Source organism: Pelmatolapia mariae, linkage group LG16_19 (genome assembly GCF_036321145.2).
Source record: "Pelmatolapia mariae isolate MD_Pm_ZW linkage group LG16_19, Pm_UMD_F_2, whole genome shotgun sequence".
Taxonomy (NCBI): domain Eukaryota; kingdom Metazoa; phylum Chordata; class Actinopteri; order Cichliformes; family Cichlidae; genus Pelmatolapia; species Pelmatolapia mariae.
The window spans coordinates 20,426,188-20,441,052 of record NC_086241.1 but is presented as its reverse complement, the minus strand read 5'-3'; the positions used below and the strand labels follow the sequence as shown (position 1 = coordinate 20,441,052).

Sequence of the window (14,865 nt, the reverse complement as noted above, 5' to 3'; positions counted from 1 at the left end):
CAAGAAGCCCTTATTCGTGCGAGCCAGCACATTTGCCATAATAAAACCCACATGTGCATCTCCCTAAGAGTCAATATTCTTTTCCCATGTTTGTCTTGTGACACTAATCTGATCTAAAGCAGGTGTTCGTTACGTTCTCCTGCGGTGTTGCAGAAAACTTTTCAGCAAACAGAGGTGGTGAAGTGAGACGGGGTTAGGGGGAGTTGTTTTAGAGCGCAGCAGTGGGAAACTGCAGGCCACACATGTAATGCGCTGCAAGCAGAGGAGAACAAGTGCACTGTGGAAGGGTGTGGGCTCCATAGTGCTGAAAACATTCGCTGTTGTTCCTCGTCATTCTTTGAGCCACTTATTGATTTAAAGTGAAATGAGGCAGACAAATGGCTGAATTTGATATCAGTAAATAGAGGATTAGACATGACTCAGGTATTTAATGTTGGGCTGACAAAGTTGGACTGTAAATGGCAATACAGCTATTTATTTGTTGTGACTGCGAGAGACAGACAGAAATGCATGGAAGCAGAATAACTGTGGAGTGTCTACCCAAGTCTCCAGAGCTGGTCCAAAGCCCTGACAGACTTTTGGCTGAGCGCCTTACACGTGAGTCTAGCAACAGCTGGAAGATGGGAAGAGAAGGAAGAGAGGAGAAGTGAAAGACAGAGCCAAGGCAGTGCAGGCCAGTTCCCAGGCTCTGGCCTCTGGAGACCCCCGAGAAGAGGAAGCATAGTGGGGGTGGAGGGCCAAGGCCAGCTGCATTGATGTCCCACTGCCAGCAAATAGTTCTACAAAGCTACTTGTTGAATGCTTGATGTGGCTTAAAAGAAACCCGACCTTCCTTCAATGTCAGCAGTATCATCAGTAGAATTAAACCTGCTACAACCAACTTCTTTCACTAGTTAAAAGTGAAGTCGCATTTTTTTAAAGAACCTGCACATAATTTATGGTCAAATCTGCACAAGTCTTTCATTCTGTGAGGCCTTTTGGCATCTTTCAGCTAAATTGTGGGTTTTGAGGCCTTTACTGTTAGGAGACACAGCTGGCAGTTGATTTCAGCATAATCAAATCTACGGCACAAACCAAACAGCAGAGCTATGAACTAGCTTGTGAATACATGTGACTGTTTATATGTTTTAAATAAAAGGAGAGCACAGTTGAGACATCTTAATATGGCCACATTTCTTGTTTCCCACCCCCAGTGGCCAGAAAAGATCCACCTAAACCCAGTTTCACAAACATATGCATTTCTAAGTGATTTTTCCTCTAAGTTACGAGTCGTTTATTTTTATGTTTCTCCTCATCCTCAGGGCTGTGGTGCATCATGTGGAAAATGTGACTGCAGCGGTGTGAAAGGAGCAAAGGTAAGATTTGTTATTGGATTTTTCATTTATCTCTGTCTATAAACATTTAGATACCGTTGCCCACTTGTCCTTTTCACCTGATGTGATTCATTTGGATGTCAGTTTCCATTTGCAGATGCAGTAATTTGGCAGCAAATAGAAACAAAAGCCTCTTTTACATTTCAATGGGGTCAGCTCAGAGGGACAAACTGGAGCTGGAGTGCAATAGGTTCAGTCACGGAGCAAAGACCAGGATGGGAACAAAGAGCAGTTTGAATTAGAGCATGTCCAGACACACAGCTGGCCTGAAGGTCTTATTCCCATCAGATGGATGAGAGCCTTGAGTTGCAGAAACACAAGTGGTGGGGACACCAGCCATGAACTGGCTGTGAGCCTTAAAGCTGTCAGCACTCTGGTATTAGTGTTAATCATGGACCGGAAACATGAAAAAGTTGTATTAGCTGTGTTGGGCAAGGTTATTTTTTTAGTAATTACATGCACTGACCAGCCACTTTGTTAGGTACGCATGTTCACCTGCTCATTAATGCAAATAACAGCAGTAACTCAATGCATTTGGGCACACAGGCATGGTCAAGATGAGCTGCTGAAGTTCAAACCGAGCTCTTGACCATGTTCATCCATCTTCAACTGGTTTCTTGAACATGAAAATGAGTTCATGACGCCCAAAGTGCCTCCATAGTAACCAGGTCTAAATCTGATATTGCACCTTTGGGATGTGGTGCAATGCGAGATTCACAATCACATCTGCAGCAACTGTGTGATGTTGTCATGTCAATATGGACCAAAATCTCTGAGGAATGTTTCCAGCAGCCTGTTGAATGTATATAATGGTCTAACCCAGTACAAGCAAGGTGTAACTAATAAAGTGGCCAGTGAGTGTAGTTTTTCTTCTCAATAGAGAGCTTCTTAGACTTAATTTTCTCTCACCTTAATTAACTAGTAAGGAAAGTCTCAAATATAAATAGCAAACTGACATTAAAAATTCCCTCCATTGACTCAAGAATAAACTTATCCAAATGCAGGGGCACTGGAGCTTATCCCTGCTGACGTAGGGTGAAAGGCAGAATACACCCTGGACAAACTGGCTGGCCAGCACAGGGCTAACACGTAGAGACACTAAACCATTTAAACTAATGTTTAGACCACCAGTCAATCAGCGAGCAACCTAACATGCACGTTTTTGGATTGTGGGATGAAGCATCTGGAAAAAAAACGCATACAGGCACAGGGAGCGCATGCAAACTCTACACAGAGCATTGTTGCCAATGTGAATGACCAAAGTAAACAACAAAGTCAGCCTACTAGCAGGTATTCCAGTTGGAGCCAAATCCAAATTTAACATTATTTGTGTCTGTGATTTATAAATAGATACCTTACTTGCATGCTAACATTAATCCCGACACACACCCTCTTTCTCCACAAGAAAGGAAAAGAGAATAAAAATATCTTTTGGCCTCTTATTCAACTGAACTATGTGATCAATTTCAGCACCTTAAAGCATTTAAAAACAAAATAATTATAAATAAAATAATGTCTACAGGTAGCCTAGACTTTGTTTTCTTTTCAGTGCAGCTTGTGCTGTGTGAGCGTACATGTAAACGGTTGGCTCGGTTTTATCAGAGGACTGCAATGTTATCAATCCTCCTAGCGCAACAGTCTGGCCTTTTAAGGCTCACGCTAACATCAACAGTAGCCAAACATTCAGCTGGCTCGACGGCAGCAGATGTACTGATTGTTGTGTTCTGTGGAGTCTGGCCAATCACTGTTGACTCAAAGCACCTCTGTGGTTTGAAAGTTGTTGAAAGGCCTCAAACAGTCTTCCCAAAGTCTCATGCGTGCCTTTTTTCCACTGATATCACTTCCTGATGAGGGACAGAAGGAGTTGCTGTGGTAACCCTCATTGTTTAGCATGCAGCGTTTCTCCTCACTGTGGTCAGAGAATGAAAATCAACGCAAAAACAATAGTTTGAGGGTTGGGCCATTTTTATTTGTTCTACACTGCTCACACCTCTCTCCACTGTGGAGGTTCTCTCTTCCTGATGAAACAATGCTGCCATCTAGTGGGAGATAGTGTAATATTTCTGTGTCCATTTAAGCACTGCCAAAGAGAACATGTTGAAACCTGCTTATAAAACTACTAAATATAAAAGCAAAATATATTAATAAAAATATACTTTCTTACTAAATAGTTTTACTACAACTGTGTATCCATACACTGAATACTGTGTATCCAACTACTCTTAACTTTCTGTCAGTAATGTAACGACAATGTAATAACTCCCTCGTAGAGACAGACAGCCTTTCATGCTCATATTCATACTTACAGTCAGGTTAGAATCGCTCATTATTCTATCCCACTGCATGTCTTTGGACTGTGAGAGGAAGCCAGGGTACCCAGAGAACATACAAACTTCACACAGAAAGGCCTCGGGCTGAATTTGAACCCAGTACTTCCTCTGGCTCCCTTTCACTGACTATGTTAGTTGATTTCATCTTCAGTGAGGATTTAAGGGAGTTTATTTATGTGTGTTTTACTTAACTTTGAACTGACTATAGTATTTATTATTTGGTAAATCATGCAATTTTCAAAATGTCTTGGAATCTATTGTTGAAACAGTTTGAGCATGAAAATAATTCAAAGTTAATATGTAAGTTTATTTTTTTGCACTTGTGTTAAACTTTTACTATAACTGTGTGCATGACAGGGTGAGCTTGGGTATCCTGGTCTTCAAGGTAATATGGGATTCCCAGGGACTCAGGGACCTGAAGGGCCTCCAGGGCCAATGGGCCCCAAGGTTAGTACAAACATATACTGAGATACTTCAAGGCTTCATCTGGTTTGTATGAACAGTTTTAAGCTGCTGTTTTAAATGAAATGTGAAAATGTTTATATTTTGCATGAGAAAAGTTAAGATCTTTAAAATGTGTTGTTAAAATCTTAATATATGAAGTCCAGAATCATGTAGGGAAAGAAAAGCTTAAAATCCTAAATATGCCAACCAATTATTGTTATCTGTCATAATATAAGCTGATTGCTTAGTACCTGATGTAAATGCCTTTAATAGCCTTAAGTAACCCTAATGTGGCTTGGCTTAACTAATAAATCGCTAGTTGAAAGAAAAAACACTAGATTTACATTTCATAAAACATTTTAAGTCAGATTTCTATTAAATTAATTTAACTGTGATGTTTTTTGGGGTTTTTTTTTTGTCTCTTAGGGAGATCTGGGTGAGTTCGGGGCTCCTGGATTGAAAGGAGTCAGAGTGAGTAACTAACCGTTAAAACTGTATGAAGTATATGGTGTCAAGTATAAGTTGCACACTCTAATGTTGACATCCCAACATTTTGAACGTGTTGCAGTTGTTGTCTTGTCACTAGAGGGTAAACCTATCTCATGTTTGTGACTTTGCAGGGACCTCCTGGTCTGCCAGGTTTCCCAGGCAACCCAGGACTTCCAGTAAGTTGCTTAGATCTGCTTCCTGTTTCACACCCTGAATGCTGCCAAACAAACTCTCTCAAACTGTCTGTTTCTGCACCTCCATTCATAGGGCATCAATGGACATGATGGTCCACCTGGTGCGCCAGGTATCCCAGGATGCAATGGGACAAAAGTATGCCATTTATATACTTAAATATTTTTCACACACTTGTGTATTTGTCACATTATTTTCACCCTACTTGTGCCTTCTGGCTTTGTTGTGTTTGGGTTTCAGGGAGAAAGAGGAAGAGATGGAACTTCAGGTTTTCCTGGTCCTCAAGGAATACCTGTAAGCACTGACGATCGGCCTCCATCGATAGTGAAAACTAGAAATTTTTCTAGGAAAAAACAGATTTATTTTTATCGAAACACTGGTTTGCTCTTTTCAAGCAAACCAGCAAACCAACTGGATATTCACTAGTTGAAGTATTCCGGGGCAGACCCAGGAGATGTTATATATCTTGACTGGCTTGGGAATGACTTGGATGAGCTGGAAGAAGTGGCCGTTTGGGCTCAGAATCCTGCCCCGTGACCTTAACTGGAATACGATAGAAACGATCTAAGCATTAGTTTCGAGTTACAAATAATCTACAAGGCAGCAAAAAAAAAAAAAGAAAAAAAAAAAAATCAACAAAGTAATGTTTCTAAATGCAAATAGTATCCCTGTGAGAAAATACAATTACTAGATGATTTATTTCTTTTTCATTCTTTTCTCAGGGAATACCGGGACTTCCTGGAATGAAGGTGAGCTAAAATTTATTTTTCATGTTTTTGCTTATGAGTAAATGTGTCAAACACAACAAGTTTATCCAGTTTTTCAATAAGACATATTCTTTCAACTATTTACAATTATTTTGTCTCCTGCAGGGTGACCCTGGTGGTTTGATGGGAATTGTTCCCATGAAAGGAGAGAAAGGATATCCCGGCACACCTGGCCGACCTGTGCGTAGTGCATGTGTATTTGTGAACATGCAGTCATGTGTTTATATACGCTGAAAAAAGTAGTAACAGCCTGAAGTAATACAATGAATGTTCTTCCTACAATATTCATTCCCAGGGACAAACTGGCCTCCCCGGACCTATTGGGCCTACAGGACCTCCTGGCTATGAAGGACCCAGAGTAAGCAACCTGTGCAGTGATGCTCATCTTAAAAAAGCCATTCAAAGACTTAACTTTCTAAGAAATATTAGAAGCACATCTGTGTTCCTAATTATACAAAAAGCACCTTTAAGAAAACAGTCCTTCTAGATTTTCAATTAAATGCAATTACTGAATGTGTTATTACAATTTTTCTTTGACTAACTTAATAACTGTTTTACAGGGTGATCCTGGCCCTCCCGGCCCTCCTGGACCGATGGTGAGATTACTGATCAGTACACTGTCAAGACTGATAAACTGTACAATCAAGGTTTCTGACTTGAGAAACTGCATGAGAGTGTAACTGTTTGATCTCATTATAGGGAGATAAGCTGGCCTTTGAGGGTGAGAAAGGAGAAAAGGTAAGATTTATGTTTCAAATAAATAAGAAGCAAAGAAGTTAAATGTTAAAATAGCATAAATAGAGGAATTTGACCTTTAACAGAAAGCATTCTGTTTGGCTTTTTCATGCAATTTTCTCGTGCTTGCTGCACTAAATTAAGAGGCAAACTCGGGTCAGCATTAGCAAATATACAAGATATAACAAATATCTCATTACAACTGTTGTTAATGATAAACTGTTACATAGCACGCTGAAGTTATTGCTGTACCATTTAGCATGTCTTTTTATTAACCTTATTTTTGTAGGGTTCTTGTTGCCCCAGTCACATCCTGTTACAGATGTTTCTTTCTGTGTTATAACTGTATACTACATATGGAGTCAGAAATGGCGCATTTAGACGAGAGCATAAAATACACCCAATGTTAGCAAGAAAAACTTGAATTTCAGCTTCATAGGTACTCTTAGACTTGGTAGACTACACTACACAGTGAGTCACATTAAATGTCCAATAACTGCACTGCAAGTGCTTCAAAAACCTCCAATACCACATCTGCACAGTATCTTTAAAATTAGAAGCATCCTGTCTGAGAGTGATGCTGAACAACTAGTTCATGCATTTATTACTTCAAGGCTGGACTATTATAATTCATTATTAGCAGGTTGTCCTAAAAGATCTCTAAAAGTCCAGCAGTTAATCCAAAATGCTGCAGCTCCCTGAGTCCTTGAGGTGACAGCTGTTGTGAGATGGCACTATATGAATATACCTGAACTGAACAGACACATTAGCAAAAAAAAAAAAGTTTTAATTTGTCTTGATTGGCTGTTATGTGTTTTTATTTACATTTATATTCGTAAGTATTTGACTGTGGCCCTTATTTTTATCTCCCCTGCAGGGTGACAAAGGACTTCAAGGCCCACCTGGCCCTCCTGGACCCACATCATTCGAACAGAAAGGATTACAAACAGTTGTTCGTGGGCCACAGGTACTCAGCCACTCCACAGATATTGCTCTGTTCTTGTCTGCGATTAAACAAATCACTGCTTGAAATGAAAAAACAAAGATTACATAGATTCTGTTTTGTCCATTCTGAATATTCCTCTGTTTTAATTCCTGAAGGGGTTCAAAGGAGAGGCGGGACAGAAAGGCGACAAGGTTAGTATTTTTACTTCAAAGACTAAAGTGTAAAACTTGCTATTATATATGCAAGCTATTTGATATCTATTACATTGCTTTTGACACACTTGATTCCCTTTCAGGGCTTCTGCATCCCATATCAGCACGGCATCAAAGGCGATATCGGCCCAGATGGACCACCGGTGAGTGGCAATTTGTCTGTGTGTGTCGTTATTGTTGGATGGTGTAATTGTGTAATACCTAAACTAATTTGTCCTTACTAAAAAAAGAAACAGTAAAATATTTGTTTCTGTAATTAAGGGTAAACCTGGCAAGGATGGAGACAATGGGCTACAGGTAACAATAATTTACAGCAATAACCACTCTAAATGCTGTTATCTTTTATTACATAACATATAATTGCTAAAGTACAAGATATTCTCATACAGGGAGAAAAAGGCTTTCCTGGAGCCCTAGGATACCCTGGTTTACAGGTAAATATTCCAGCTAATTGGATATTATAGTCAGTGCTTTATTCTGAAAATGAATTTATGTTAAAAAGGAATTATGAACCGACTGACTGTTTTGGTTCATTTTAGGGTGAAAAAGGAGAAAGGGGACCACCTGGTGAGGTAAGTGATTCTTCTCTTTCCCCTTTTTACTCTTTAAGTAAGATTATTGAAATGGAACAGTCCTTTCTTGTTTTGGGTGGTTGTGGTTGAGGAAGTAGAGCAGGTCATCTACAAATCGGAAGGTTGGTAGTTTGATCCCTGGCTGCTCCAGTCTCCATGTTAAAGTATCCTTGGGCAGGACACATTTGAGTGTGAATGGTAGATAGAAAGTACTTAGATGCAGAAAAATGTGCTTAGGTGAGAAATGAGACATGTTGTGTAGAAAAGTGCTATCTAAGAATGTCCAATTCATCGGTTTTAAGGGCCACTGGAAAACCCACGTTTCAAGCTGCTTTTAAGGCTACATATAGTCTGTTGCAAAAGTTTTCACTGGCCCATCCGAATCATTGAAAACAGGTATTCCAATCACTTCCATATCCACAGGCATATAAAATCAAGCACCTAGGCATGCAGACTGCTTCTACAATAATTTGCTAGAGAATCGGTCGCTCTCAGGAGCTCAGTGAATTCCAGCACGACATAGGACGCCATCTATGCAACAAATCCAGTCATGACATTTTCCTCACTAATACGTATTAAACAGTCAACTGTTAGTGGTATTATAACAAAGAGGAAACAACTGGGAATGACAGCAACTCAACATAACAAGTTCTCTGGAGTAATGAATCACACTTCTACAGATGGCAGTCCCATGGACTGTATTGTGCCGGGTGTTTGCTGGAGGGGGGATTATGGTGTGGGGTTGTTTTTCAGGAGTGGAGCTTGGCCTCTTAGTTCCAGTGAAAGGAATTCTTATTGCTTCAGCACACCAAGACATTTTGGATAATTTCACACTCCCAGCTTTGTGGGAACAGTTTGGGGATGGCTCGTTCTTGTTCCAACATGACTGTGCACCAGTGCACAAAGCAAGGCCCATTTAGACATACATGTAGATGAGTGAATCTGGTGTGGGAGAACTTGACTGGCCTGCACAGAGTCCTGACCTCAACCCAAAAGAACACCTTTGGAATGAATTAGAGCAGAGACAGTGAGCCAGGCCTTCTTGTTCAACATCAGTGTCTGAGCTCACACATGCACTTTTGGAAGAATGATCAAAAACTCCCATAAACACTCTTAAACCTTCTGGAAAGTCTTCCCAGAAGCTGCAAAAGGTGGACTGATATCACATTAAAGTCTATGGATTAAAAATGGGATGTCACTCAAGTTCAAGTGTGTGAAGGCAGTGAATATGATAAAGTGCAATTGTACCTTAAAGCTCTTACCCCTCAAAACAACACTGTTATGGTCATGTTATGTCTCACATCAACTAGTGTTAATTTTATGTGTAATATCTTGTCTGTTTGGTAGCAGAGCTCGGCTCTTCTGGAAATAATCTGCCACCCTTGTGTAGTCTCTGGAGGTAGATTCATAGCATTGACCAAGGTCTAGCTGTTTGCATTGGAAAATTAGTGATTTTAACAGTGAAGAAGATCTTTTGTAATAGTACTTAGATTACCATATAAGGAGGTACAATTTAGAGAGGCGATGACGGATCTTTTGCAGGTGTGGTTAGATGTGCATGGTGATTTTTGTCTTATGATGACTTCCACAAACTATTATTTGGAATTATGTGGAATGACTGTACAGCGTATACCTTTAAAGATTTTAGAAGATAAGATCTGTGTGGACAAGTTTGAATCAATTTTGATTTTTCTCTAATCCACACAGAGTCAGAAGTACATATTGAGGGTCAAACATATACAAACTGTCATTTAAAACCTTTAATAAGCAGTGTTGATGCTTCTCCAGTGTCTTAACTTGACAAGGCCTATTAACTTCCCACGTTGATCATGACTGGCTACAACTGTTAGTTTGTCTTTGAAGCATAAAAAGGATTAGCATAGATGTGGGTTCACCTACATAGATTTAAGTGACATGAAACTTAAATATTAAAATCCTGACATTATGCAATTTTATTAATTATGCAGGGTGTTGGCCCTCCTGGCGCTCCTGGTTCCCCAGGTTCAAAAGGAGAGAAAGGTAAAAGCATGATATAATATGTTATCAAATCCACAAAAGCACACTCATGAACTCCACTGTGAATCTGTGATCACTCCGGTTTTTTCCCTTTCCTCATGCTTTCTTCTTAATCTATAGGTTTTCCTGGTCCTCGGGGAGAGCTGGGTCTACCAGGTATAAATAAACTCATAATCTTATTTAAACAGCAAAACATGAAGCCTTCACATATCAGTTATAAACACGCTAATCTGAATAAGACACCTGATGACTTTCCTGTTCTGTATTTCAGGCAGACACATTGATGGGCCTCGTGGAGAGAAGGGAGAGAAAGGAGAGTTGGGTGAAAAGGGAGACAGAGGTGTGGAAGGAGAGCCTCTTGTCGGACCTCCAGGACAACCGGGGAACCCTGGTCCTCCTGGACCACCCGGACCACCAAGTATGTCTGATCTTTGAATGATGCAATCATTTTATTATGTGACAATAAGGGAAACTTCAATACAATCTGTATCTGCCAGTTTTTTAACAATCTAATGTGCGTGTGTGTGCCTTTGTCTGTGTGTTCACAAGTTAACCCTGGTGAATGTAACATTCAGAAGGGGAATCGTGGCCCACCTGGACCTCCAGGGTTACAAGGGGAAGTGGGACAGAAAGGTAAGGACAGCAGCTGTTACTGGTGACATATCTATTTAGATTAAATATAAATGTGTCTGTTTCCAAGGGACTGCTGAAAAATGCTTTACTGTAAACCATAATTTTTTAAATTGCTGTTTCTGCAAACTGTTTCAGGTGACAAAGGGGATACCTGTGTTCAGTGTGAAGGCACGGGCACACCTGGATTACCTGGTCCTCCAGGTCCTAAAGGAGACACAGGTGAGTTAAATGTGGTCACATTCAAATTTGAAGTATATTTAAAAAAAGGGTCATGTCCAGTCACCAAAATCTGTGGCTCCCATCTACAATAAGGAGTCTTTGTCAGAGAGTCTGCAGAGTTTGCAGACTCGTTTGGAAATTTAAAAAGTCAGAAGCAGCAGGAGTAACAAGGGAAAACACTAGGAAGAAAAACAGAAACGAAGAGTAAGGGGAAGACAGACACATTATATACACACAGAAGGGTAATCAAGGGAATTGGAGCTAGGTGAGGAAAACAAGACATAGCTGAACTAAATCAGAAGAAGAGAAAAGGGAAAGTAAAACTTAAAGCAAGGCAAAAGGGACCGATAACTACAGTAGGAAGTGGCAAAACAAGAAACACCAAACACAGTGACCAAGGCTAAAGATACAGGGAACAGAAGGGAAACAGGATAAACTGAATCAATAAATGAAAAAACAACTATAACCAGGAACTGAAGGTTCGGGAATGAATAAACTAAGTAAAAAAACAAAACAAAAAAACAAAAAGCAGATAAAAACACAACAAACAAAGACTCGAGAAATTCAGGTGAAACAAATAAGCACAGGAAAGACAAAAGCTGCGGGCAAATAGTCTAAAAAAAGATCTCTTTTGTCTTTTCCTAATCCCTTTTCCTTGGACTTAAGGAGAAACGTGAAGGAGAAGGAATAAAGAGTTGGGAAAAGCAAATTCAACAGCACCAACACACATGCACATTTACCTTAGATGCTTTGTGAGAGGTGTTGTTACAGTATTGTTTCATGCAGGTCAAATAAATGGGAATCACCAATATTGAGGTTGAAATTTTAAAATGAAATATATGTACTATAAACTGAAATGTTTGCTCTGATTTCCTTTAACTAAAGTAGATGATCACATTAGATCTGACCAAGACATGAGCACTCTGACAAAAGCAGGAGTATCACTGTCAAAGTCTGTAATTAAGAAAACGCTTTCATAAATGTAAACAAAGAGGGTTTACAACGACAGTATGGAGAAAGAGACAAATGGCTCATGAAACACGGTGGAGGCAATGTTAAGACTGCCAGCTGAACCGGGTCACTAACGTTTACTGATGATGTGACTGCTGATAAAAGTAGCTGGATGCCTTCTGAAGGCTATATCCTCTGCTTAGATACAAATGCTAATGTTAGTGATAAAATGTTAAATGCTGCAAACAGTACAAATGGTAAATGACCCAAAGTATACGGTGAAAGTCACCCAGCAGTCTGTCAAAGTAAAGACATGAGATATTCTTCAGAATGTGAAACTGAAGGCGAAGCGACTCACAAGCAACCAGTAACTGAAAGCAGCTGCAGTAAAGCTTTATGCAGCTGCAGTATTGTCCAGAAACATCTGGCCCTAACTATATTTTTGAACATTTATTTTGTTTTCTCATTTATTTAGTTTTTTTCCTCAACTCTTTACAGTTGTGGCAGTCATTGATTTCACCATTCCTTTTTTCTGTGTTTTACCCATTCAAATGAGTATTTAATAAATTAAAGATGCACAATGTCCATTTTCACCTCAGGACCTCCTGGTGTAGTAGGCGGTAAAGGACAAAAAGGTATTCCTGGACAACCTGGACAACCTGGACGACCTGTGAGCAGAATATTATTTGAGACACCAATGACAGAATCAGCTCAGGCTGATTTTTCTTTCACAGTTTCACTGAGAAAAAAAAAACAGATCATGAACAGCAGTGTACTTTTTTCTTTTTCTTTTCTTTTTTTTTTTTTTTACCTGTCTGCAGGGTGCTCAAGGAAATCCTGGATTAAGAGGGGCTCCTGGTGCTGTTGGTGAACCAGGGGACATTTTCGTGGCTCCTGGTCTGAAGGGGGACAAGGGTCTGCCTGGTCGTAATGGATTACCTGGACAGCCGGGGCTGGATGGAATACCAGGAAGAGATGGTCCCACAGGATTTCCTGGCCTGAAAGGAGAACCTGTAAGTGACAGCAGTGTAAAATTTCTGTGCAACGTTTTACTATGGTCTCTGGATTGAATGGCGTGATTCACTATAACTATGTGACGACAGGGCTTGGAATAGAAACCTAATTCTGAAAAAGCTAAGATGCTATTTAAAATAAAAGTAAAAATAGAATGCAGTACAAATCTCATAAAGGGGATACAATTTTAAGAAAGATTTGACCTCATTTTTAGTTTGATGGAAGCAACACGTCTCAAAGACAGTGGGGCAGGGGCACGTTTACCTCTGTGTAGCATCATCTCTGAGGAGACCAGCTGATGCACTTTTGGGACTTTTGTTCCATTATTGTCTCATGTGGGATCGCAGCTGCTCAAGAGTTCTGGGTCATTTTTGTTGTACTTTTCGTGACATTGTACTCCAGATGTTTCAGTTGATGAAAGGTCTGGACTGCAGGGTGATGAGTTCAACACCTGGACTCTTCTACTAAGAAGCCATGATGCTGTAATAGATGTGGTTTAGCATTTTCTTGCTGAAATATGCAAGGGCTTGTTGAGGGGAGCATGTGTTACTCTACAGCCTTTTAGCACTGATGGTGCCCTTTCCAGATGTTTAGTTTCCCAATTTTATAGGCACCAATGCAACTCAAAACCGACCGAGATGAAGTCTTGATTGGATAACACGCCAGAGAACACAATGTCCATGACACTCTCTCTCTCTCTCTGTCTAGCGTGTCCTTTTTATACCGGGTCATGTTGCTGACCTGTTGTCATTCAAATTGATTAGTTGCAAAATCATGATACATCTTTTTTGTACCACTTACTTTTCCTGCCTTTTTTACCCCCTTCCTAATTTTTTGAGATGTTTCGCTGCTGTCAAATTCAAAATGTGAGAGCAGGTCACTCTGTGATTGCTGCGTTCTCAGTGAAGTGTTTATTCGTTTTAACTTGTTGTCGGCTTTTCTAAAAGAAAAGTGACATACATTTTCACCAATCTTCTCCTCAGGCCAGAGAGGGCATCAAGGGTGAACGTGGACCAGATGGTGATCCCGGTCCTATTGGCCCTCCAGGAGAGAGGGGTCCGCCTGGTCAGCCAGGCTTTGGCCGACCAGGACAGACTGGAGATAAGGGCAGTCAGGGGAATCCAGGAGTTCCTGGACATCCTGGACGACCTGGTAAGCATGAACTCTGAAACCCAGGCTTGTGATACTGTACTTGCACACTGATCGATAACATACCTTGTGTCCACCAGGTACGAAAGGTGAGCCAGGGAAAGGTGTGAGCACTCCAGGTCCTCAGGGCACACCCGGACCACGAGGAGAACCAGGCAGAGAGGGACCTAAAGGTGAGCAACATAGTCGACATGATTTAATTTAACTCCAATTAAAAACATGTTTTCTGTATTTGTTTTTAATTTTGTGTTAATTAATACCATGGAAGGGCAAAATATGATCTAAAAAATTCATGTATATGTAAAAATAGTTTGTTTAGTTTACTATACAATTTGTTGTTGGCTGCAGGTGACAAAGGCCTTCCAGGAGACGAAGGGTTGCCCGGTTTTCCAGGAGAAAAGGGTGAACAAGGATCTCCTGGGATTGGATTTCCAGGCCCAACTGGCCCTAAAGGTGAGTTATTTCATAATATTGACTCCTTTCTAAGTATCATGGAGCAAAATGTATACGGGGTATGTACATGAGGTAAGCGATACAGAACTTAGAGAAATATTTTTATTCATGCTTGTAGGAAGCAGCGGAATTCCAGGAGCCCCTGGATTACCAGGAGAACCAGGAAGATCAGGAAAGGATGGCACAACAGGATCTCCTGGTCCACCTGGACCAAAGGTTTGTATTTGTCACTATTTATAAATCTAATTATACTTGTAGATTTACATTTACCACATACAACAAAAGCAAAGTATCACTAGATATAGAGCAATAATAACTTTAGAGATTTAACTCCCAGGTGAATCAGTGTCAGTGCTTATTTGCATAACTT

The 14,865-nt window shown here is 40.3% G+C and overlaps 1 protein-coding gene across 1 annotated transcript in view; it reads left to right on the top strand.

The window, feature by feature from the left end:
- Positions 1-14,865, top strand: part of col4a1 (collagen, type IV, alpha 1) — a 46,017-nt gene that overhangs the window by 19,852 nt on the left and 11,300 nt on the right. The window contains exons 2-29 of the mRNA XM_063496727.1: positions 1,302-1,355; positions 4,061-4,150; positions 4,574-4,618; positions 4,768-4,812; positions 4,904-4,966; positions 5,069-5,122; positions 5,551-5,577; positions 5,701-5,775; positions 5,891-5,953; positions 6,156-6,191; positions 6,295-6,333; positions 7,208-7,297; positions 7,432-7,467; positions 7,572-7,631; positions 7,750-7,785; positions 7,878-7,922; positions 8,028-8,060; positions 10,028-10,079; positions 10,197-10,232; positions 10,348-10,494; positions 10,626-10,709; positions 10,845-10,928; positions 12,479-12,549; positions 12,701-12,892; positions 13,877-14,045; positions 14,123-14,215; positions 14,391-14,495; positions 14,614-14,711. Coding sequence (XP_063352797.1) covers positions 1,302-1,355; positions 4,061-4,150; positions 4,574-4,618; positions 4,768-4,812; positions 4,904-4,966; positions 5,069-5,122; positions 5,551-5,577; positions 5,701-5,775; positions 5,891-5,953; positions 6,156-6,191; positions 6,295-6,333; positions 7,208-7,297; positions 7,432-7,467; positions 7,572-7,631; positions 7,750-7,785; positions 7,878-7,922; positions 8,028-8,060; positions 10,028-10,079; positions 10,197-10,232; positions 10,348-10,494; positions 10,626-10,709; positions 10,845-10,928; positions 12,479-12,549; positions 12,701-12,892; positions 13,877-14,045; positions 14,123-14,215; positions 14,391-14,495; positions 14,614-14,711 — 2,022 coding nt within the window. The remainder of the gene's footprint in view (positions 1-1,301; positions 1,356-4,060; positions 4,151-4,573; positions 4,619-4,767; positions 4,813-4,903; positions 4,967-5,068; positions 5,123-5,550; positions 5,578-5,700; positions 5,776-5,890; positions 5,954-6,155; positions 6,192-6,294; positions 6,334-7,207; positions 7,298-7,431; positions 7,468-7,571; positions 7,632-7,749; positions 7,786-7,877; positions 7,923-8,027; positions 8,061-10,027; positions 10,080-10,196; positions 10,233-10,347; positions 10,495-10,625; positions 10,710-10,844; positions 10,929-12,478; positions 12,550-12,700; positions 12,893-13,876; positions 14,046-14,122; positions 14,216-14,390; positions 14,496-14,613; positions 14,712-14,865) is intronic.